The 25,954-nt window shown below is 41.5% G+C and overlaps 1 protein-coding gene across 1 annotated transcript in view; it reads left to right on the top strand.

Annotated features, from left to right (window-relative positions):
• Positions 1–15,257: 15,257 nt before the first annotated feature.
• ST8SIA1 (ST8 alpha-N-acetyl-neuraminide alpha-2,8-sialyltransferase 1) overlaps positions 15,258–25,954 on the top strand; it is a 150,180-nt gene continuing 139,483 nt past the window's right edge. The window contains exon 1 of the mRNA XM_045811846.2: positions 15,258–17,348. Coding sequence (XP_045667802.1) covers positions 17,113–17,348 — 236 coding nt within the window. The 5' untranslated portion in view covers positions 15,258–17,112. The remainder of the gene's footprint in view (positions 17,349–25,954) is intronic.

Raw genomic sequence — 25,954 nt, 5'->3', positions numbered from 1 at the left:
CCCTAGATTTCACTGGATCAAGGCATGCATTTAGCGGCTGGCAATGTACAAAAATGGACTATAGAGAGTAATAATAAATGGACAGATATCATTGACTACACACAAAGTAAAAGTTTGGTTGAGAACTGGCATGAGCAATTAAAACACCTATTAATAACCTGGGGGATGATAAGGAAGGAAAAGAGGCCTGACTCACTTTGATGAATGTATCTTTCATCTGACTACATGGGTAGTAAAGGGGAGATGCTTTTGGACAGGTTTCTGGAATGTGGACTGGGGACAAAAGGAGTGGGGCTTGATGCAATCACAACAATCCTACATTCTTCTTATCTCATAAATTTTTTCTTTGTTTTTCTGTATCCAGATTCGCTGGCTCTGGGACTGCCCTTGTGTGTCTGAAGAAGGAGATAGTATTCAGAACACTATTTTAATTTCTCTGAATTTGACTCAGTGCTTTCTGACTGGCTAGTGGTAGAAATAGTCTCATTATCCTTAACCTTTCTTATCCTAGTCCTGTTTCCTGGGCAAACTCTGGCAAGGCTCTGCTTACTGCCTGTGTTGTGGTTGGGCAGAGACTCCTACCCAGGAAGGCTGAAACAAGGTAATAAATGGAAATTGTGGGAAAGGAGTATGTAACTGGGTAATGATGCTAGGAAAGGGCATCATCACTTCTTGAGAGAACATCGTAGAACCAAAGAATCATACTTTTCAGATGTGGTGTTGAATCATAGCCAATGCTAAGCAAAGCCCCCAGGTTTGTTTTCTCCTGAAAAGGAGAACTGGATTAAAGCCATACTACAAGATTCACCCAAAGAATGTACTTAGGAAATTTAGAGAAAAGATATTAATCAGCATCTCATGATGACTCATTTGAATAAGAGCAGTTTGCAATTGCCATTATGGGTAATGTTATGTTGGTTGTGTTTATTGTACTGGTTCTTTTGCAGTTTTGAGAGAAGACCTATCATTGAACTGGAGCGTACATTGCAGAGTTGGCATCTGTAGCTGATTTGGTGCCTTGGTGAGCTGAGCTGACAGCGTGTTAAGGCAATTGGGCGTGGTGGGAGATAATTTGAGGCATCACTGCCTTCCTTGCGTGTCAGGGTCTCCTTTGCTCTTTTGACAATACCAGAAGTGAACACAAATAGAGTGCTATACAAGTTTGTTTTGATGGAATCAGGATGGTACCCCAAAAGGTGAATATTGACTTGATAAGATTATCATGTATCACCGATAGTTCATTCCTGGAGCTTCAAGAAGAAAAATTGCACACAGTGGCGACATTTGTTGTGCCTTAAATAATATTGGCCAAGATGTACTAAGAGGGACTTGTGGGTTTTGGGAGGTGGACTTGGCATGTGAAGACAAGTGGAGATAGCTCTTGTGGAGGCTTATCATCAGGATAAGAAAGACCTGTTAAGTCAGACAAGGCCAAGTAGTGGGACCACTGCAGTCTTGACAGTTGATCTGAAAAGATGATGAAGCAATATGAGAATGGGCTTACATATTACTAAATTGATGGAGGATCATGCTTGCTAACATCTCCATGGGAAGGCATGAACCTTGACACATTGCTTGCAATAGAATCTGATAGACTTAAAAGGGCAGTGCCCTGGAGTAACGGAGGCTCAGTCTGGAAGAGTCCATTTGTGGGAAAACTATGGCCAGCCTGAACTGCCAAGATGTCACTAGGAAGTGTGATCTTTATTTCAAATCCATTATACCCACAGTGCCACCAATTAAAAAAGGTATTTATATTCCCCATAATTGGTTGGGTTTTGACAAATTAAGGATCATTGCTTACCATGCAGAACAGCCTAAATCTTCTGAATCAGAATCTGCCTTTTAAGAGTTCCCCCGGTGAATCACAAGTCTATCAAAATTTGAAAAACACTGAAATAGGATTTCATATTGTAGGATTACCTCTATTTCTTTCAGTAGATCTGGAAGAGTCATTAGGAACCTTACCCCGTTTTGATATTTTCAGATATATTATCTTGCATAAGAGAGATTTTTCAAATGCCATATATTTACCCAGAACTGCTAGGCTAAGTTTTTTTGCTCCATTTGCACCCAAACATTTTATCAGTAGGTGGTAGAGTGTTTGTTTTATTAAGTATAATAGGGGTTACATCTAAATCCCCGTTCTGGCATCTTTGACCTCACTTTCCCCAGTCTCATTGGTATTTTACAACTTGTATTAGAGTTCTCCTGCAAAACAGAACCACTAGTGTGTACACACACACACATGATGAGGTTGTGGAATATAGGTGAGGTTCAGTGGGGTAAAGTCCGGAGCTGACGACCAAGAAAGAATTCTTGAGACATCTTTGGTGCAAAATGGTGGACATTTTGCACTTCCAGCTATCATAAAGCACGGGGACAGGACCCGTGGGCAGAAAGAGCTGCTGCAATGGGTTGTGAGGGGTGGCTGATTATATACTATGGGGTTGGGGAAGGTAAGGAAAAAGGGAGGTTGAGAAAGTACTTTCATACGTTAAAGAAGACTCACAGGATATGAGAGGCCTTGCCATTGTCAAGTTAAGGTTGTTTTCCCCTCTAGTAAGGCATTAACATGAAGATAGTTGGGAACTTCCTGGAGGCTGCAGATTATAAGGACATTTAATTGTATCTACATTTCCTTCTAGAAGCTAGAAGCTTTTTTTTTGTAGATCGCTAAGACATTTGTAAACTGAGGGAGGTTCAAGTCTTGCAAGATTGTGGTCTCTAGCTTAACTATTTCTTTTTCCTTTAGGGCAGCCAGGAGTGCCTGAGGAATGTCACATGCATCCCATGGTGGGGTGGTGTTGCAGGATGTCAGTTTCTGCTTTGTCCTCAGCTTGCCTTCTGATTACTTATCTCACACAACACACACACACACACACACACACACACACACACACGCTCACATATATATTTATTATGAGAAATTGGCTCAAGTCATTATGGAAGCTGAGAAGTCTACTATCTGCAGTCTCGGGAGCTGGGAAAGCCAGTGGTATAATTCCAGTCCAAGCCTCAAGTCTTGAGAATGAAGGGAGCTGATGGTGTGAATTCCAGTCCAAGGGCAGGAGAAGACCAATGTTTCAGTTTAAGCAGGCATGCAAAAAGAAAAGGGGCAAATATCTTCTTCCTCTGCTTTTTGTTCTGTTCAGGCCCCAGGTGGATTGTGCCAATACATACCCACATGGGGGAGGGCTGTCTACTGAGTCCATGGATTGAAATGCTAATCTCATCCTGAAATACCATTTTAGACACACCCACAAATAATGTTTAATCTGGGCATTCTATGGTATAGTCAAGCTGACAAAAATTAACCATTACACAACTAAAGAAATTTTTTCTTTGTTTCTTGTTCCTTACTACTTTTGCGTTCTGATTACAAGTCTAGGTGGTATGTATATAATTGTAGAATTCCGTAACTGGAAAGACTTTCAAAATTCTCAAGCATGATTCTTTGATTTTAGAAGCGAGAAACATGTGGCCCAGAAAGATTAGGTGACTTTGTGAACACTGTGGGTAGAATTTGGCATGGTGTCCATAATGACATTTGGAAAGAAATGAATATATTATGCCAGATGAAGTGGGCATTTAGTCTCCACTAGGTCCCATAAAATAGATTAGTTTACAAAGTGCACAAATAATTTATTTGAACATGACCCTGTTCAAAGAATTTGTTTCAACATAACCCTGGTTCTGTATATTCTTACTGACAAGAACAAAGATATTTGGGGATGGAAGAGCGGGGAATTTCTTTGCTTTAAACTGTGAATTTGGGAATACAGACTTATCTTGATAACTTTTTTTTTTTCATGTATACTTCGTATAATGTAAAAGTCTGTTTCATGACACACTAGTAGGAATCGTGGGTGGGCATAGTCACTGAATACAGCTTTATTTCCACTAACACACAAAAGACTGGCCGGTGCTCAAAAGGATGCAGACTGGAAACGCTGTGTGAACAGGGACTGTCTTGTTTCATAGCTTTATTTTTATACTCACCGTAGTGGTTTGGCTGTAAAAGATGGCCTTTTATTTCTATTTGGTGCCTGCTCTTAAGTAGTTTAAAATCTAAAGAGAAGGCAAGTCATGTAAATCTAATAGGCAGAGAAGAAAAAAGGTGAAAATTCAAGCCAGTCTGCAATAGTTCTGGGTGCTATGTTAAATGAAGTTTGTAGATACTGGCATAAAATCACAAGGGGAAGGATGACTGGCCTGGAATGCAGTGGAGGAAAAATAAACATTTATGAAAAAGGTGGGATTTGGAAGATGGGCAAGATCTGGATAGGCAGAGGCAGTGACAGGATTTCAAACAGTTGAGGGAGCAGAAGGCAAGCTGAGGAGGAAGCACAAGCTGACACCCCGCAACCTCCCTGCCCCCGCCCAACTCCTGAGCGGGATCTGTGTGACATTCCTCCAGCAAACTTCCAACCAACTTAATGTTAATATTTTGCTAGAGGAAAAAACAAATTTAGCTTGATATTTTCAAGGCCACCAGTATCCTGAGGGTCTTCTTTAGCATATGAAAAGTCCTTTGCACTCCTCCCCTTTTTCTTCGTAGTATATATAATCAGTTGCTCCTAACTACCCCAGTGCAGCTCATTTTGCCCACGGGTCCTGTCCCTTTCCTGTAATAAAGTCACCTTTTTGCACCAAAGATGTCTCAAGAATTCTTTCTTGGCCGTCTGCTCCGGACCTCACCTACATTCAAAAACTACGTCAACACGAAGGGACTTACATGAATGAAGTCAAGCACAAGAAAGGTAGGGACATGGAGTAAAATGACTTGGAGGCAACTGTTCATATGGGGATCTAAGTCTTAGAAGAAAGGTTGGTGAGACCATGGTGCATCCTGCCTGCTAGGCTATGGACTTTAGGCAACAGATCTATGTAACTAGGAGTCCTTTTTTGACTACAGATGTTGCAATTAAAAGTTTCTTAGGTTAATATTTCAGTGGTACACAAGGTGGATGAGTGAGACGATTGCAGGCAAAGGGAATGAGAGGGGACAAAAAAAATCAGAAGCAGAATTGAGATGGTAGCAGAAAGGGAAATTGGATTCTATAGGCACACGAAGAAAAAAAATAGCAGAATTTAGTACTAATTAGATGGCATAAATTCACTAATGCATCATTCTTTCTACTTATGAGTTAGAATTTTCTTAAAGATGAGTATTTACCATGCATAAATTTATTTATTTTATTTTTAAAAGATTTTATTTATTTATTTATTTGACAAAAGAGAGAGCACAAGCAGGGGGAGCACAAATGGAGAGGGAGAAGCAGGCTGCCCGCCAGGCAGGGAGCCCCATGTAGGGCTCCATCCCAGGACTCTGTGATCATGACCTGAGCGGAAGGCAGATGCTTAACTGACGGAGGGAGCCACGTGCCCCCATCATGCATAAATTTAATAATTATTCTTTTTGATGTAAAAATAGTAACCCACTTTTATTAAGAAATATCTAATGTATATAGGAAGAATAATACCTCAAGTCCCTTCAGTTCTGTTGCTTAGGGTTACTCCCTAAAAAAACCTAATGATTTTTAAAAAGTTTGTTAAGGTGTTTCTAGGCAGACCTTGAGTAAGAATAAAATTATGTAAATTGTTTAACTTCTACATGCTTCAGATTGCTCCTTTGAAAAATGGGAATGTGATGTAGTAAATGTATGCAGTAAATCAGAGAACTGCTGTGAGGATCAAGTGAGTGAAAAGGTGTTGAAGTGCCGTACTTAGTATCTCAGTAAATGTTAGATCCCCTTCTCCTGTTCTTTCTCCACCTTATATTTAATGCATCTGAAATAGCTTGTTTTGAAATCATGGAAACTGTTGCTGTAGGCCAGTATGGCCATTTCACTTCAAAACTGTATTTTTATTTTTATTTTTTTTAGTTGGGGGGGAGGTTGCAGAGGGAGAGGGAGAGAGGGAATCTCAAGCAGATTCCACATGCCCAGTGTGTTAATCCTGACGCAGGGCTGGATCTCACAACCCTGAGATCATGACCTGAGCAGAAATCAAGAGTCAGGTGCTTAACTGACTGAGCCTCCCAGGTGCCCCTAAAACTATATTTTTGAAATTATTATATATCAACATATAGAATTTTGATACTCTAATCAGGCCATGAGCAGTCCTCCTTGAATCACCTCAAAAGTACATTCCATATGAATGGAGATGCATTCTTCTTCTTATTATTTTATTTTAATATTTATTTATTTGAGAGGGAGTACCAACGAGCCCAGGGAGGGGCAGAGGGAGAGAGAAACTTTAGCAGACTCCTCGCCGAGCTCAGAGCCCAGCAGTGGGCTTGGCTCAACCTCACGACCTGAGATCTCGACCCTGGCATCAGGAGCTGAGCCAAAACCAGGAGTCCATGCTGAACCAACGGCGCCACCCAGGGGCCCGGAAGGGAGATAACAGTCTTACACACCATTCATCTTGTCTTTATTCAGTACTTTATTCCTTTGCCTTCAGTGGTACTCTGGATTTTTGTTCCACCTCTTGGGCCAAGCCTTTTCCAACTCTTTTACATACTTGTTCTCTTCTATCTGCCCACCTGTAGTTGGGTATTCATAGCTCATTCCTAGGCACTGTTCTCTCCTTCCTGTGTTTTTCTTCACTAAGCAATTTCATTTTTGTCACCATCTGTGACTTCCAAATAAGTATCATGCCCAAATCTCTCCACTGAGTTCTAGATACAAATAGATAGATCCCTGTCTAGATGATATCTCTATCTGGATGCCTCAAAGGCACCATAAATCTACACATCTAAAACAAAACTCAGGTCCTCAGACCCATATTGCTTTGCTTCTAGTGTTTGCTGTCTTTAAGAATAGCACCTTTTGTTACTTAGTCAGAACCTATGAGTTACCCTCAACACCCACATTTCCCTCATGTCTTTTTCAAAATCATCTCCAGCTCCTGTAAATTTTATCCCCTAAATGTTTCTTTAATCAACTTTTTCCCCTTAATCTCTACTCCAAGCATCCCAAACCTAATAATCTTCCTTAATATCCTTTGGCTTCCCCCAATTTTCTTTCTTTTTAAAATTTATTTAAAAATTTTTTAAATAAATATTAATGTACAAATTGAATAAACATATTTCAAAAAGTCAGGTAGTAGCTTAGAACAGTAAGTAAATAAATAGATACATAAATAAACACATAAATAGTTCTCCCTGCTCCATCTTTTGTTCCCTATTCCACAGAGGCAATCACTTTCTGTTCTTTTTATTTCTTTAGGTAGTTACTCCATAATTTAAATAATGTGCTTATGTTGCCTTTTCTTGATCTTTAAAGATTTTATTTATTTATTTGACAGAGAGAGAGCACAAGTAGGCAGAATGGCGGCAGAGGAGGTGGGAGAAACAGGCTCCCTGCTGAGCAGGGAGCCCAACATAGGGCTCTGTCCCAGGACCCCGGGATCATGACCTGAGCCAAAGGCAAGTGCTCAACCAACTAAACCACCCAGGCACCCCTAAGCTATTATCTTTTAGATAAATTAAGAATAAGAAAAATAAAAGATTTTTATTATACCTTCATTTATTCCTTCTTTGATGCTCTTCTTTTTATGTAGCTCTGGGTTTTTGACCTAAATCATTTCCTTCTCTCGAAGAACTTCTTGTAACATTTTTCAGAGGATAGATCTGCTAGTGATAGATTCTCCCAGTTTTGCCTGGGAAAGTCTCTATTTCTCCTTTACTTTTGAAGGATATTTTCACTGTACATACAATTTTAAGTTGGTGTTTTCTTTTCTCTCAGCACTTTAAATATTTCACTCCACTATCTTCTTGCTTAATGGCTTCTGATGAGAAGTCAGTTATAATTCTTTTTTTCTCTCTCTGTGAATAAGGTGATTTTCTCCCTCTGCCCCAGCTTCTTTCAAGATTTTCTCTTTTTGTTTCTGTAGTTTGACTATGATATACCCATAAATAGTTTTTTGTTTTGTTTTTGTTTTTTTGTATGTTTATCTTGCTTGGTGTTCCCTGAGCTTCCTGGATTTATAGGTTGCCATCTGTCATTATTTTTGGAAAATTCTCAGCTGTTTCTACTTTTTTTTTCTTCCAAGATTTTACTTAAATTCAAGTTAGTTAACATACAGTGTAGTATTAGTTTCAGGAGTAGAATTTAGTGATTCATCACTTACATATAACACCCAGTGCTCATCACAAGTGCCCTCCTTAATGCCCATCACCCATTTAACCCATCTCCCCACCTACCTTCCCTCCAGCAACCCTCAGTTTATTCTCTAAAGTCAAGAGTCTCTTATGGTTTGCCTCCCTGTTTTTATCTTATTTTATTTTTCCTTCCCTTTCTCTATGTTCATCTGTTTTGTTTCTTAAATCCCACATATGAATGAAATCATATGGTGTTTGTCTTTCTCTGATTTATTTTGCTTAGCATAGTACTCTCTGGCTCCATCCACGTCATTGCAAATGGAAAGATTTCTTCCTTTTGATGGCTGAGTAATATTCCTGTGTGTGTGTGTGTGTGTGTGTGTGTGTGTGTGTGTGTACCACATCTTCTTTATCCATTTATCAGTTGATGGACATTTGGGCTTTTTCCATGGTTTGACTTTTGTTGATAGTGCTGTTATAAACATTGGGGTGTATGTGTCCCTTCGAATCAGTTTTTAATCCTTTGGACAAATACCTAGGAGTGCAATTGCTGGGTCGTAGGGTAGTTCTATTTTTAACTTTATGTGCAACCTCCATACTGTTTTCTAGAGTGGCTGTACCAGTTTGCATTCCCACCAACAGTGTAAGAGGGTTCTCCTTTCTCCACATCCTCACCAACATCTGTTGTTTCCTGAGTTATTAATTTTAGGCATTCTGGTGTGAGGTGGTATCTTATGGTTTTGATTTGTATTTCTCTGATGATGAGTGATATTGACCATTTTTTTATGTGTCTGTTGGCCATTTGTATGTCTTCTTTAGAGAAATGTCTATTCTTGTTTTCTGCTGATTTAACTGGATTATTTATTTTTTGGGTGTTGAGTTTGGTAAGTTCTTTATAGGTTTTGGATACTAGCCCTTTATCTAATATGTCATTTGCAAATATCTTTTCCCATTCCATATGTTGCCTTTTAGTTTTATTGATTGTTTCCTTCGCTGTACAGAAACTTTTTATCTTGATGAAGTCTTAGTAGTTCATTTTTGCTTTTGTTTCTCTTGCCTTTGGTGACATGTCTAGTAAGAAGTTGCTACGGCTGAGGTCAAGGAGGTTTCTGCCTGTATTTTCCTCTGGGATTTTGATAGATTCCTGTTTCCCATTTAGATATTTTATCCATTTTGACTTTATTTTTGTGTATGGTGTAAGAAAATGGTCCAGTTTCATTCTTTTGCATGTTGCTGTCCAATTTTCCCAACACCATTTGTTGAAGAGACTTGTCTTTTTTCCATTGGATATTCTTTCCTGCTTTGTCAAAGATTAATTGAACATAGAGTTGAGGGTCCATTTCTGGGCTCTGTATTCTGTTCCATTGATTTATGTGTCTGTTTTTGTGCCATTACCATGCTGTCTTGATGATTACAGCTTTGTAATAGAGCTTGAAGCCTGGAGCTGTTATGCCTTCAGCTTTGGTTTTCTTTTTCAACATTACTTTGGCTATTTGGGGTCTTTTCTGGTTCCATACAAATTTTAGGATTGTTTGTTCTAGCTCTGTGAGGAATGATGGTGTTATTTCAATAAGGATTACATTGAAGTGTAGATACTTTGGGTAGTATAGACATTTTAACAATATTTGTTTTTCCAGTCCATGAGCATGGAAGGTTTTTCCGTTTCTTTTTGTCTTCTTCAATTTCTTTCCCAAGTGTTCTGTGGTTTTCAGCATTCAAATCTTTCACCTCTTTGTTTAGGTTTATTCCTATGTATCTTACGGTTTTTGGTGCAATTGTAAATGGGATCCATTCCTTGATTTCTCTTTCAGCTGCTTCATTATTGGTGTGTAGAAATGCAACAGATTTCTGTATGTTGATTTTCTATCCTGGGACTTTGCTGAATTCCTGTATCAGTTCTAGCAATTTTTTTGGTGGAATCTTTCGGGTTTTATATATAGAGTATCATATCATGTCATCTGCAAAGAGTGAAAGTTTGACTCCTTCCTTGCCAATTTGGATGCTTTTTATTTCTTTTTGTTGTCTGATTGCTGAAGCTAAGACCTCCAGTATTATGTTGAAGAACTGTGGTGAAAGTGGACATCCCATCATGTTCCTGACCTTAGGGAAAAAGCTCTCAGTGTTTCCCCATTGAGGATGATATTATCAGCTATTATTACTTTGAATATTTTTTCTCTTCCTTTCTCTCTTTTCTTTCTGATACTCCAATTACATGTATATTACCTTTTGAAATTATCCTACACTTTAATTTCGGGCATTTCTCTTGACATATATTCAAGCTTGCTGACTCTCTTCTCAGCCATATCCAGTCACTAATGAACTCTTTAAAGTGATTCTTCATTTCCATTATAGTGAATTTTTTCTTAGTACTTAAATTTGATTTGTTATTAGAGCTTCCATCTCTCTGCTTATTAGCAGTCTGTTCTTGCATGTTGTCTTTTTTCATTAAAGTCTTTATATCTTAATCATAGTGACTTCAAATTCCCTGTCTGATAATTCCAACACCTGGGTCATATGTTCTATGCTGTGTCTGATTCTGATGCTTGCTTTTGTCCCTTCAGGCTGTTTTTCCCCCTTGTCTTGTAGTATGTCTTGTCATTTTTTGTTGAAAGCCAGATGTGATGTATTGAATAGTAGGAAAAGAAGTAAGTAGGCCTTCGTATGGATTTTTATGCTAATTTGGCCAGAGTTCATCTGTGTTTAATGTTTGCTGTATCTAAAAGTGCCGGAGGCTTCAGATTTCTCTAATGTCATTGGTTTTGTCTTATTATTGACTTTGGGCTTCCATAAGTACTTCTCAGAGAGAACTGTGTCTTCTAACTCATTTAGATGTAATCTACTAGTGTTCTGTTGGAGCCCTAATAGTGTGGTGGTAAGATGGGGGAGAGGGCAAGTGTTCTGTTTTCTTATGAAATTTCAGTCTTTGTGTGGGCCTGTGTCCCTGGGCTGTGCACCTCACAAGTATATCATAGTTTGTTGTGCTGTGTTTTTTTTCCCCCGGCTTAAGTGAAACAAGAAGGCTATTGGGGGTTGAAGTGAGAGAAATGCCCTTGCTTCAGGTAGGATAAGGTTATGATGAGGTCTTTTTCCCTGGAAAGTAGGACTTTGTTATGAAGAATCCTTAGGGCGTATTTCACAATGGTTACTGTTTCTCTACCCCTGCCAGAGCACCAAGAGGATCTTGCTCAGTTTTTCACCCTGAAAACCTGGTGGGATTCCTGGAGGTAAGACTCATAATAGTATGGAGGCCCACCTGACTCCCAGGAGTTTCTCGTCCTTATGCTAGTTCACCCTCAGCTTGCGGCAATTCCACTTTTACTAATTCCGAATTATAATTGAGCTGTTCCTACAAAGTTATGACTCCAGCATCTCTTGCTCTAGACAAACAGGCCTCAGCTCTGACTCCGGATTTGCCTGTTTCGCCAGACTGGAGCTGGTAGTTTGCTGTATGACCTCAGTTCTTTGATGAGTATAAGAAAAGCTGTTGATTTTCAGCTAGTTCAGCTTTCTTGTAAGGATGGGAGTTACAACTTCCAAGTTATGTCTGAACTGAGACTGAAAGTAATTAATTGCTCTCTTGATCTGAGGCACAGCTATCTCCCTAAGAATTCCCTTTGTCTCTCTTGCATGAGAGCCCTGGATTTCTGGATCCCTAGCTCCCTCTTTTTGGTAAATCTGTTATTTTACTGGGGTATCTCCAGTATCTTCCCAGTGCATGGGAATGAAGTTCTTCAGGCTTTGCATTTAAAAAATGTCTTTACAATCACCATATGGTTTTACTCATATGTGGAACATAAGAAATAGCACAGAGGATCATAGGGGAAGGGAGAGAAAACTGGGAAGAAATCAGAGAGGCAGACAAACCATGAGAGACTCTTATTAATCATAGGAAACAAACTGAGGGTTGCTAGAGGGAAGGGGTGGGGGAGATAGGGTAATTGGGTGATGGGATTAAGGAGGGTGCGTGATGTGATGAGCAGTGGGTGTTATAAGCAACTGATGAGTGATTGAACACTACATCAAAACTAATGATGTACTATATGTTGACTAATTGAATTTAAAAAATTTAAAAAATTTTAAAAATCTTTATTTTACCTTCACATTTGAGTCATACTTGAGCTGGGTGTAGAATTCTTGTTTGGGAAAAATTTTCATAAAAATTTTGATGGCCTAACCCCATTTTCTTCTAGTTTCCAATGTTGCTTTTGATGAATCATTATTATTTCTACTTCTTTGTGTGTGTTTTTAAAATTTTTTTCACAATTATTTTTTCCTAAAATTTCACTGTTATATACCTTGGTATGGGCCTTTTTTATTCATTTTATTGAGTCCTTAATGGACTCTTTAACTTTAGGATTTTTTTTTTTTTTTTTTTTTTAGTATGGCTCTGAGAATTTTCCCCTTTCCTCCCACCCCCCCCCATTGGATTCCTATTAATTGGATGTTTATTTTTCTATTTGAGTATCCAAAATTTATTATCTTTAAAAAAAACCTCTTTTATCTTATTGGCCTACTTTCTGGGATGCTTCCTCAATTTTGTATTTCAGCTCTTCTATGGATTGTGTATTTGTGTGTTTACCATGTTTTTAATTTTGAAGGACTTTATTTTTGGTTATCTGAATATTCCTTTTGTTCTTGCTTCATAGTTGTCTCTTATTTCTGTAAAGTATTAATTACAGCTTTTATTGAAAATTCCTTTTGTTTTCTGCGTTATCTTTCTCCTGCGTTTTCTTGTGTGTGTTTCTTGTTTGTTTTGTCTCTGTGTCCATGTTAGAGGTTCTCTTCAAATGTCTGGGGATCCTGGCTCTCTACTGATATCTAAGAATGAAGCCCAAAAAAGAGGATAGACACTCTGTGAATAGAGCTTATCTAGTGATGGGCTTCCCCATAGGGTGTTGGTCAGGGATATTACTGTCTGATTGGAGAGCTGCACGTACTAGAATCTGTAGGTCTTACCAGTGCTATTCAATTTGGAGGGCAAGATCTAGAGGCTTCACTGCTCCTTTTAAAGACTTTCAAACAAACCTCTTTTTTGGTTTCATCTATCACTTCCACCTCCAGGAGTACTAAGTGCCTCTAATTTCTGAGCCTTTCAAGATTACTATAGTGCAAAGTGGTTTGATTCTTGTTGACCTCTGTCTATACTCCCCCACTCTATGCCAACACACACAGACACACACACACACACACACACACACACACACCATCACTTGAAGGCTGAGAGCTTTCTACATTCTGGTAAACCAGTTATCACTTGTTCAGTTGCTTACCTGAGTGTAAATTTTTTGACATCATTTGTCTGCTTTTGTATCTCTTCCTTTACTTTTGTCCTTCTGAGTTTATGCCTCTTTTATTCCTTTATTGTCCTTTTAGTGGAATCACAAGAGGGAGTGGAAATAAGCAAATGCATTTATTCACACAAACTATATTTATAGTTCTTTTAGGGGGTACCTGGGTGGCTCAGGTGGTTAAGTGTCTGACTTTGGCTCAGGTCATGATCCCGGGGTCCTGGGATTGATCCCTGCTTGAGGCTCTGCACTTAGCAGGCAGTCTGCTTGGAATTCTCTCGCTCTCCCTCACCCTCTGCCCCTCCCTTGCCTATGCTTGCTCTCTTTCTCGAATAAATAAATAAAATCTTTTTAAAAAACTATATTTATAACTCTTTTTATTCTACAGCCCTATTTGCTTTCGTGTTGTAACTGGCTATGAAAAAGCCATATTTTTATGCTTTGTCTCTCCATTCCAAGCCATTTTGACAAGAAAACTTGAGACTGAAAAAAGGATGCCATTTTTTTTACCCCAAATCATTGACAGTTTTATTTAATCTTTTAATGAGAGATTTCTGTGTGACCTCTATTTGTCTTCACACCCATTAGCATCCAAGCTGGCTTATAAATTGTTTGTGTTCCATTTACTCTGATCATCTTTCTACATCTTGGTCTCTCTTGACTTCTCAATGAGAGTTTCTCTTTTTCCCTCTTTTCTCCATTGTTTTCATTCTGTGGTGGTTTCCTCCCTTATACTGGCTTCCATTACAATGCTGATGTCACAAAAGTGCCCCCCATCAAGTTTACTTGTGGCATAAAATAGCTTTGCACATTGTGTTTACTGGTCTGGTAAACAAACATTTATAGAATTTTAAAAGTTGCTTATATCCTGAGCAAACCCTATTGTGTACTCAGATGCAGACATAGAAAATAGTACCTAAGCTATCTACTAAAAATTACTTGGATCAAAAGCCCAGGCTTGCCGTTTGATATACAAGACCAAGTACTCTTACTGCCCAGTTGCTATGACAAAGTTATATATGAAAAATACTAGCAATACAACACAACAAATCTGAGTGTCTTATTGTTGGAGTCAGCAGATACCATAGACATTCAGAGCAGGAGGTCAAAGGGGATAGGAGCAGAAACCACAAACATTTACTGAATTCCTATCCCTTGACCCCCCTGTATTTTAGGTGGTTTGGGAACACATTGAGGGAGAAATTTCTAGCCACTTGGGTTGGCCTTTAATGATGCATTGAATTTGTATGGAGGGAGAAAAAAATATACATCCCATGCAAGAAGAAGGTGGACCCCAGATACAGTGCCAAAAAGCCTGTGTGACTTGGAAAGGTGAGGGCAAGGCCTGTCTAGATTTGGTGTTCATGCTAAGGAATAGGAGGGGATGAGGTTGGATTGTAGGGTGAGGCAAGAGCCAACGAAGGTAAAAGAACCTTAGTTTTCAGAAGAAGAAAAAATAGCACTTTGCATTTCAGAAGTCTCTCAACATAAGACACGACTTTGATGCATTTTTATGATGTTAAATGAGGATACATTTACATAGCCCCTCCAGAACTGCAGTGTCTTATTTTTGGATGTTGGTTTATTTATTTGCTATTTGCTCTACAAGTATCTCTTTTGCTTGGGGAGGAAGAGAGAAATTGGGATGGTTTGTGTTCTATTCATATTGTAGGAAAAAGGATGGCAGGTGATTTACCCTAGATCTGGCAACTATGAGAAAGATGCTTGGCCTTTCCAGAACAGAAGAGGGTGGGTTGGTTACTTTGCAGAACTTTGGGTGATCTTCATTTCAAACAGTCTTCATTAGGCTCCACTATGCTAAGGTATAACTTTGGGATTTCACAGTTCACGCCTCTAATGATTTACCTAAAAGATTTCTGGGGCATGCCTGGTCATGGAGGGCAGTGGGTCATTCTCCTAAGAGGCCTTAGTAGTGTTGGAGTTTTAAGACTATGGTGGTCGTTCGGTCATTTTTGGTAAATAACTTTCCACCAACTTCCCAAGTTTCACCTCTCAGTGGAGAGAGATGCTGGAGAAAGATAACAGGCCACTTAGCAGTCAGCAGAGATTGCTCTGTGGCGCTGCAACCTGGTCAGCTGAGCAAATGGAGCTATGGCCTTGGATTTTGGTTTCGTGATACTAAGCTGACCCGGTTAGTAGGCTGCTGGGTTTCTTTGTCCCTGCACACTTCTGCTTGATGAGATGCATAAGCAAATGGAATAGGCAACCGCTAGGAGGTACCCGAGCTATGCGTCGACCGCCGGGGCGAGCAGAAATGGCTAACTGTGGGTCCCTCAGCTCCGCGGGTACAGGCTGGTGGCGCTTTTCCAAGGTCGGGGTTGCGATTAGCTTGTGGGTGGAGCGAGGAAGAGGTCTAAGAACAAACGGCCCTTTAATCTAAAAGGCAAAGGAGGTGAACGCGCCTCCAAGGCGTTATCTTGTCCCGAGGTCTGCGAGGTTGGGCACCAGCTGGCTGCACATCTGGATGCAGCAGCGCCTTTCCCTGCAGGGCGGAGTCGAAGCGGAGGATCCCGGTGTTCACGCACCTCCTGGTGCGCGCGCGTGCGGTTCCGTGAGCATCGGAGTGTGTGTATCTGAGTGTGTGTGTGTGTGTGTGTGCGCGCGCGCGCGCGCCTGCGCGCGCACGAGTGTCCGCCAGAGCCGCGGCTCCGGGATCGGGTAATGGGGGTGGGGGCCCAGGAAGGAATAAATCTCCGCCGGCCTCCTCGCGCCTCACTGCGTGTTAATAACCAACCAGTTATAGAGGGAGGAAGGTGACGGCGGCAGGGTGACAGCCCCGGCACGCCGGCTGCGTGTCGAAGGGTTAGGTTATCAGCCAGTCTCTGCCACACTCAAATATATACATACATTGGGGGTGGGAGGTTATTTTTTATTGTTTGCCTCTATCTCCAGAGAACAAGGGAGGGAGGGAGAGGCGCGCGCTCCAGGCGAGCGTCGCGGATCTGAACGGGTCGAAGGAGGCAAATTTGCGGGTGGGGGAGGGCGGGGGAGACCTTGATTTCCACCAATCCCCGGGCGTTTGTCTGCGAAGTCCGGGGCGCAGCGGAAGGCTGCGGCGCGCCGCTGAATTAACTGATGAGAGCGAGTTCTTTTCTTCTCCGGGAGGGGTGGGGAGCGAGGGTCCTGCCAGGCAAGGCGGAGGAACCCGGGGCAGGATAGCGGTCCCGGGCCGCGGTGGAAATTTCCAAGGACTTGGCGCGGCGCGGAGAGCGCGTCTGGGGGGTGCCTGGCGGTGCAGCAGCGCGGGAGGCGGGGAGAGGCGGCGAAGGGCGCAGGAGCATCTCTCAGAAGGGGACGCCGCGGACCAGTTGTCTGGGAGGGAGCCGAGCCTCTCCCCGGACCCGCACCGAGGGCGACAGTGATGCTGCAGAACCGGCGGGAGCGAGTCGCCGCGGCCGCTCTCTGCGCTCTTGGAGACCCCAGCGCCCGCCTTCTGCAGGGGAAGCGACCATGACCAGAGCTCGTGACTCGCCCACCGGCCACTTCCCCTAGGAAGAAACCCTTGAAAAAGTTGCATTTAAAAAAATCCTTGTGCTGACCTTTGGGGCCGTGAGGGCCGAAGAAACGTACGTGCGAGTGCAAACAAGAAAGCGAAAGGTGTGTGTGCATGGGGGGCCGGTGGTGGGGGGACCCTCCACTGCCACTTCGCCTAACGCTGTGCTGAGGCCGTCCCCCCGGGACTCCGGGGCTGCGATGAGCCCCTGCAGGCGGGCCCGGAGACACACGTCCAGAGGGGCCATGGCAGTACTGGCGTGGAAGTTCCCGCGGACCCGGCTACCGGTGGGAGCCAGTGCCCTTTGCGTCGTGGTCCTCTGTTGGCTCTACATCTTCCCGGTCTACCGGCTGCCCAACGAGAAGGAGATCGTACAAGGGGTGCTGCAACAGGGCACGGCGTGGAGAAGGAACCAGACGGCGGCGAGAGTCTTCAGGTACTCCTCCCCTCAGGGCTCCTCCCAGCTCGAGTCCTTTACTCCCTGTGCGCCCGAAGACAGGGTCACTGGCTAGGACCGCCTTGCAGAGGCATCTCTTTCATCCAGTCCTTCTGGTCCTACTCCCTTTCTTTGCAATTTCTAAACCCGAAGACTTTAGTCAGGGGTCCTTCCCCACACCTGACACCAAGAGCTGTGCAGACACCTGCTTTGCCCACTAAAGCCTGTAAGCATTTCTTCCCCAGCCAGAGTTAACAGTCAATGATTCGTCGATAGCTGGTGGGAAGGAGTATCCAGGCTAACTTTGTCCTTTGCACTTAATGAGAATTTATCTCTTGGGCTCTGCAGATGTTTGAAGCTATAGACAACTAGAAGAAAGTAAGAGGCATCTTCCTGAGGTTAGGTGAGTGGTTGGTAACCTAAATCACTAATGAGGGAGTAATGGGCAAATCTTGGGCAGGAAAACATGGACACCTAGCCAGGATGCTGCTGCTTTGTGCAGTGTGGCCATGACAAAACACAGAGCACTTAGTGATCCCCTACTAAGAGCCGCATACTGTGTGATTTTTTATTGAAGACTCAACAACTTTCCAATAACAGATTAATCCCATCTTACCAACCACAAACTTGAGTCTTCAGAAGGGTTACTTCCCCAAGGTCATGACATGTCCCTTTGAAGTGTGGGAGCTGAAATTTTCATCATATAAAGCTCTACAGCTCCCAGCTCTTTTTTTTTTTTTTTTTTTTTGCTTAGACTGTGGATGCTTTCTGGAGTATGAGAGATGGACTTTAGGTAGAGACTTGCCATCAGAAAACAACAAAAAACTCAAGCCAGGTTGGAAATTGGAATGCTGAGGATCGCTCAGAGGTTGTAGTTTCCCTTCCTTTCTGGGAATTTCAGCTAAGTGTCTAAAAATAAGTTCTTGGCAGCAGGGGTTGTGTAGTTAGATTGGAGGGAAGGCAGTGCTGCTTCCCCTTCCTCTCCACTTTCCTGGGTATGTTGAGGGGGACACACAGGGGCTTCCACCACGACCAGGTGCCCTTTTCCCCTTTAGTCCCTGGGGCTGAAGAGGCTGCAGTCGGCTCTTCCTGAGATTGTAGTGGTCGAGGTGGGGAAGTCTTTCCTGCTCTGCCTAGGATCTTTCCAAGTAGTAGATATGGGCAGCTGAGAACCAACTTAAACATTTTCACTACTGTTGGTTAAAATGTTCAGAAACATCTATAAATTTCAAAAAACTTTTTAAACATACAGTTTCCTTCTCCTCCTCAGGCCTGCTCCTGGATAGAAGGTCAAAGATAATAGCCAATTCTTTCAGGGGAAGGCAGATGAATTCTTTGAACTGCGAGGGAAGACTTTCCTTCTCTCTCTCTTTCTTTAGAATTCAGCTATCATAAAGTTTAAAATAATCCTACACCCCTTAAAAGTATATAAGGGCTTATTTTCTCTCGCCTTCACAGTATTGACTGTTGGGACTCAAAATCACCCAAAAGGCATAGCATCCAGCAATTCTTTTCTCTAAAGACAGAAAGCACTTTTATCCCAAGTAATATAAGGAAATGAGTTAGGAACTTCCCATTAGTTTGCAATGAAAGAGTCCTTTTTTTTGTATAGGAAGAGGAATAAGGAAGCTCTTTTAGAGCATAAATTTCTTTTGCAGGACGTGATCAAGTGGAAAATGCTTGATATTCTGAGAAACAGGCTGACCATTTCTGAGACACATTTGTCCCTTGCTGTCTGTAGCCTGGAGTAATCTTCAGTGTGTTTGGCTGTCATTTGGTCTAGTCTTTATGTGCAGAGAATTACTAATTAAAATCCACACACTATAAAAAACTGCCTCAACTCTTAGCCCTCAAAGTTAGTGCCTGTAAAAGTGTAAGATGCACCATTGCTTGTTGAGGAGTTTGGGCTTTGGAGTAGAAGTCTAGACTAGTAGAATTTCTAGGCTGTGTGTGCCATGAAGAGATAGGTAAGCAGCAGAATATCTTTGGCAGTCCACTCTTTCTCTTTGAGTCTTAGTTTCCATATATATATAATTTATTTATTTTTAATTTAAATTCAGTTAATTAACATATAATGTATTCTTTGTTTCAGGGGTACAGGTCTGTGATTCATCAGTTTTATATAATAGCCGGTGCTCATTACAACACGTACCCTCCCCAATGTCCATCACCCAGTTGCTCCATTCCCCCACTCTCCTCCCCTCCAGCAACCCTCAGTTTGTTTCCTAAGATTAAGAGTCTCTTAAGGTTTGTCTCCCTCTCTGGTTTCCTCTTGTTTCATTTTTTTTCTCTCTCATAGGGATAATAATATTTACCTTGCAGGATTGGTATAGGTTTAAATAAAAAAAAAAGTGATCCCAAGTGTTTTCACATTTACCCAGTCAATGGTGTTATAATTGTCATGAATTATAATTTTCTGTATATGTTACAACTTAAATAAGGACTTTTGGCCAGCCCATAAGAATTTGGAACATTTTGCTTGCCAAATTTGCAGAGAAACATTACTGGTCAATATACTACCCCCGCTCCCCTGCTTCTTTACACTGAACCTAATAAATAGGGACGAGGAGTTTTAAAAGATAAAGGTATCATTGTTTGTTAAGTCAAAACACTTTTTGTGCTCTGCATGTGTAATAAAATCTGTTGTTTTAAACATGTGAATTGGTAGTATGTGGGTAGTAGTGTATGTTTTTAAAATATTAGGTCAGCCAGAGGCCTTTGTTATGTTAAGAGGGCACAACTTTTGCAAACAGGTGGCTGTGTTTTCCAGTCTAAAATATCTTCGGCACAAATAGAAATATAGGTACACAAAAGTACAATATGCACTTATGTGTGGAGATACATACTTTTATTCATAAACTGTGGAATGATGTCATGTATATGTATAAATTTATACACATGTTCATATATACACACATACAAATAATTGCCGTCAGTTAATTGGCCAATATTTAATGAATGACTGTTATATACCAGATATGAGTTAGGCCCTGGGAGATAGCAGTGAACAGGATGGACAGATTGCTTTCTATGAGACAGCTTACCTCCTACTGGGGATTGACTTACAAAAACAAACGAGTAAAGCACTAGGATGATTTAAAGTACTGTTAAATGCTATGAGGACAAAGGAAAGTGTTTCGTTATGTGTATAAGCGTTAGAATTCCAGATTACATTTTGCCCTTTGTTCTTTTCTTTCCTTTTATGATTTTCTTCTTCTCTTGGCTCAGACCTTAAGTATGACTTCTCAGAGGGGAACCTTGACAATTCGCATAGGAGAAGGCAGCAAGAAAGTCACAGCGCTGAAGAGTTTTGTACTAGGTAGGAGGTTTTTGTAACATCCACATGGCAACAGAAAGATAAAGGAATCAATTGACCGTATCATAGAAATATTGGAGAGTTTCTGTGCAACTCTTGTTGCTTCTGAACAAGTAGTCAAGTAGTGTGGGGAAATGCTGAACCAAAGCGGCATTTGTCTCTTCCATCAGGGCCTTACCCACTTCATTTGCTTCTCTGAAAGAAACTTCAGCTCGCAAGTTACGCTCAAGACTTTATCCTTGGCATCAGACATAGTAACAATGACAGTAATAACACTAACAAAACCGACAAATTATTAGGAACTTACAATGTGCATGACACTGTGTTAAGTGCTTTACATGTACCGTCTCATTTAATTCTCCTAACAACCTTGTATAAGTGGATACATTATCATCCCCATTTGTAAAGAGGAACATGCCCAGGTCCCTGCCATCAGGGGATTTGCTGTAATCCCAGGGACAGGCATATGTGTGTATAATTAACTAACCAGCTGGACATTAGGGCCATCAAAGAGAAGCAGCATAGCAGAGAGAAAAACTTACGGACTCGGGAGCTGTCAGAACATGGTTGGAATCCCAGCTGTATCCCTTTCTGGTTGTATGATCATTGATAAGTTCAACCCTCAGAGCTTCACTCTGTCTATGTGTAAAATGGAGTGTGTAATAATTTCTTACAAGTTTATAGTGTAGATTACATGGTGGCATATAGAAAGCACCTAGAACGATGCTTGCCATGTACTTCTGTTCAATGCATGGTCATTTTATTTTATTTTATTTTATTTTATTTTATTTTATTTTATTTTATTTTATTTTTAAAGATTTTATTTATTTATTCGACAGAGATAGAGACAGCCAGCGAGAGAGGGAACACAAGCAGGGGGAGTGGGAGAGGAAGAAGCAGGCTCATAGCGGAAGAGCCCGATGTGGGGCTCGATCCCGTAACGCTGGGATCACGCCCTGAGCCGAAGGCAGACGCTTAACCGCTGTGCCACCCAGGCGCCCCCAATGCATGGTCATTTTAACAAGAGAAACACGAACAAAGTGCCGGGGAAGTTCACAGAACATGGCTTTTAATTCTGCTGGAAGGAGGGAAATCAGAGAGGAGGTGGTGTTCGCACAGCCTTGAAGGATGGTAAAATCGGATGGTAGTAAGAGGTGAGGGCAGAGGGATATTCTAGGCAGGGAGAACAGCAAAGGCCAAAGCAGGGAGGTGTGGAAATTCTTCATGTGCTTCCTGCATGGAAAGGTATTCATTTTCCCACCGAGAAGGTAGTAGGAAGGTAGACTGGGAGGTAGATGGAGGCCAGGTCACCATCTCTGAATGGGCTTGAGGTGTGGATTGTGAAAAATGAACAAACATCAAGTAAGTATCCGAGGGTACCGGCCGTGTGTCAGCTGTCAGCAGAGTTGGCACATCACTGTTGCTGGTGGATTGGGGGATAGAGGATGACACACCAAAATGCTTTGAAAATTCTGTATATTCACTGGGTGCGAACCATTACTTTGCCTCCTTCCTTTCCCAAGTTCTGAACGAAATACTACTCAAAGCATTTCTAGCTTTATGTGACTTCGTTTCTGTCCATATTTTTGAATCTGTGGATCCCAGAAGCTTTAGATATTTCCATAGCTCCCCTGGTGGCTGCAGAGGGTCCCGAGGGTGGAGGGGGAAGAAGGCAGGTGCAGCCCTCTGTATATATGGGATATAAGGCTTAATGTTTGTTAAGGTGGAGATGGTATGGAATTCACTTTAGAAGTAGTTTAGGGAAAAGATAGTTTAATACATTTTGATGCTTACGAAAATAAGCTTCAATTATGTTGTGAATTTACAAATGTGAAAAAACTTCATTAGCAATAACCATGATAGGAAGAATAAATCATTAACAGATTGGACAGATAAAATATACAGGCCTGGTTCTCAGTGCTTATGTTTCTTATCATTTGTTCTCATAGCTGCTTTACAAAGTAGATATTTGTATGTTCTTTGTTTTATGGATGAGGAAATGGAGATTCAGAGAGATCCATTACCGAAATGATGGGTCACATTTCCAACCCAGAGCTGTTTGACTCTAAGCCTTATGATTGTTTCCTGATAATGTTAGATAAACGAGGCACTGCTGCCTATATCCCTTATGATCTGGCCATGAATACTTCTCCAACATCATCCTTGGGCAGCATTCCTCTTTTGGTATAGTAATACTCGTGAGGGTTCTGATTGCTGAAACTAGCTAGGCTGTGTGGGTTTTGCTTGTGTCATTCCCTCTGCCTGGATTTCTTTCCTTCAAGGCCACAACTCCTTGCCCTTCACCTGGCCAATTCTTACTCATCTCTTGACAGTGTATTTACTGTTTAAGAGCAAGGGTCCCAAAGTTAGTTGTGCTAAAATTCTGACTCTGCCATTTACTGTGTTCTTGAGCAAGTCAGCCTTCACTGTCTGTTTTCTCATCTGTAAAATGTGGCTGTTTCTTTCTTTCTTTCTTTCTTTCTTTCTTTCTTTCTTTCTTTCTTTCTTTCTTTCTTTCTTTTTTTAATGTGGCGTCTTGTAGGATTGTTGTGAACATTAGAATAGATAATGTATTGAAAAATGCTTCTGGCATATAAATAATGCTTAATCCATGTTATCTCTCTTCAAGGTAGCCTCCCTTACTCCTTTCTTCCTTCCCAGGCTGTGTTAGAAGCTTCTCCTCTCTCTCTCTCTTTTTTTTATTGCCTTGTGCATATTATTGCGTTTCTTTAATTATCGAAAAACATTTACTACTATGTGTCTACCACTATTACCATAGAAAACACTAGAACTATAGCAGTTAACTTATGATTTGCTTTCTTGAAGTTTATGGGCTCATGAGGGGAGACATAATGAATAGATAAATATATAACTATCTGGTAGTGACAGGTGCATTTTTCATGATGCTGTATTAAATGGATCAGTTTATTTGTCTGCCTTTTCTGCTGGCTCATTCATATTTGCATTCCCAGAGCCGAGCACGATTCCTGGCACAGTAATTTTTGTTGAGTTGTTGTGGGAATGAATGTTTCAGCAAGGTGTGGGACCAGATAGCTAATCAGTCAGTCAACAAATACTTAATGAGGTCTGATGTTCTGCTTGGCCATGTGGGCATCAAAGGAAGAGATGACATCCTCTCTATTTTGAAAGAGTTCTTACTCTAGAGCAGAGTTTTTCGTCTCAGCACTACTAACATTTTGGTCTGGAAAATTCTTTGTTGTGGAGGGCATTTAGCGACATCCATGGCCTCTGTCCACTAGATGAAACAAATATACATGTCTCCGGATTTAGCAAAATGTCTCCTGGGGGGCAAAATTGCCCCTGGTGGGGAACCACTACTTTAGAGAAACAAAACCAACCCAATTGACAGGATTTTTAAAAATCCCAGAAAATATGCAATGAAGAGCTAAATCTGGAAACTACAAGCCATAAATGCTTTGACTATTGGAAGAGAAGTAGATGAATTGTACTTTGGTAGATGGCCAGGTCTCGGTTAAAGAAAGGTAGTGAGAGGGGGTGCATTTTGGGAAATTTACTTTAAGCAACTGTCTCTATTGAAAGCTTGTGTGAGAGCTGGCTAGGGTTCTCACCAGTGCCCCACTTAGACCCTGGCAAGAGGAGCCAGGGGGGGCGTCACTGTTCCTCCTTTGGTCTCAGCTCTTTGCAAAGGGACAAGGCATCACTGGGGCCTTCGTAGACCCTGGAATTCCCTGCCCAAATGACCCAGGCCCGCTTCCACAGCCTGCCTGCCTGTGTGGGGCAGTTTCCCCCATCCCCCATTCTAGGGTGGCTCCTCCCATTGATGTGTGCACTCCTCAGCCAAGTGATGGCCAAGGAACAGCTCTTTGTGGGAGGCGGAGGCTGTGGAAAGAACTTGGATATGGGACTGGGGGTTCACATGGGCACATGGGTGTGCTCTCGCTGTGTCGCCCTGTACAGTATCAAACTTCCTGGAGTTTGAGAAGCCTACATTTGAACCTGGCATCCCAGTTTGTGTGCAGGTTTATTTGTTCAGAGAAAAGGATAGAAGGTTAGAACATATTTGTTTTATCTGTTTGTTGATTTGATTGTAACTTTTAAATATTTAGATACATTTGTGCTTTTGTCCTCTGCCTTGCAAATTGAGGTGGTTTTTTGCAGCTTGGAAGTCTATTAGTCTTCATTTTGGAGAGAAGTATATAAGGAGCTGGTTAGATCAATTGAATAATTTTATATGTTAGTGTAGAGTATGGCCAGTTTGTTGACAAAATTGTATTAGGAAGCCAGAGCTGGTGAATGAAGAACACACAGAGTATAACCCCCTGAATGAGAAGTTACAAGCCACTCATGCAGAGGTGGGATGGTGGTGGTGGTGGGTTGGGTTGGGGGAGCAGGGAGTTTCCCCAGCATCTGAGCTCCCGCTTTGGAGAAGGGAAACCCATATGGGGTCATTTTGATTGAGGATGCAGTTTTCAATAAGCACCCAGAAAGGAAGTAGAGTCACAAGATTTATCAGATCCTAGAATTGAGGGGGTGCAATGAGCTGGAGGAAGGGCAGTCCTCTGTTCCCAGTCATGAATGAGAGGAGATCCAGAGCAGGGTAGCAAGCACCTATTACCTGTAAGGTGGTTGGAGCACAGGTCACTAACGTTTTTCGGGCTTGACTGTAAGTGATTATTTCAAAAGGTTCCCCAAGAAAAGAAAAGCAGGAACTTATGGCGGGAATCCTAAACTTAAGTTCTTATCTAAATGTCCAGACTGTGGCTGTGAGCAGGGTTATCACACTGTAAAATGTTTAGGCAGCAACTCAGAAGAACAAAAGTTTTTTCTTAAAAGTTGTTTTTCTCATCACAGTTATAAATCATCTTGGAAGTGATGCTGACTATGTGTAATTAATGCAATTTCTTTGATGGAGTTGATAGATTTCTAATAAAATTCAGTACTTTTTAGCTTTTCATTCTACTTTGGCTCTCTTGGGAATGTGTGACCTTGGGCAAGCTGCTTAACCTCTCTGTTCCTTTGTTTTGTTATCCGAAAAATGGTATATAATATGCTACCCTACTTCATAAGTTTGTGATGATAATTGAGATAATTTTTGTAGAATCCATAGCCATCCCCACCTGGCTGGTGAGATGACAGGATGCTTGTTCCCACCTAGAAAGAATCTAGGCTTTGAGGCCGCAGAGAATCAGGTTTTGATCCTGATTCTGTCATTAACTTTGTGACCTTGAAAAATTTACCTTGGTCTCTCTGAGCCTTAGCTGTGGGTGGCAGTACTTACCTTAAGAGGATTTGGTGTTGAGTTATTGCT

The sequence above is a fragment of the Ursus americanus genome, chromosome 25, assembly GCF_024610735.1.
Source record: "Ursus americanus isolate L20-20 chromosome 25, mUrsAme1.1.p, whole genome shotgun sequence".
In the NCBI taxonomy this organism is placed as follows: Eukaryota; Metazoa; Chordata; class Mammalia; order Carnivora; family Ursidae; genus Ursus; species Ursus americanus.
The sequence above is the reverse complement of the archived record's forward strand: the minus strand, read 5'-3'. Positions and strand labels throughout refer to the sequence as shown.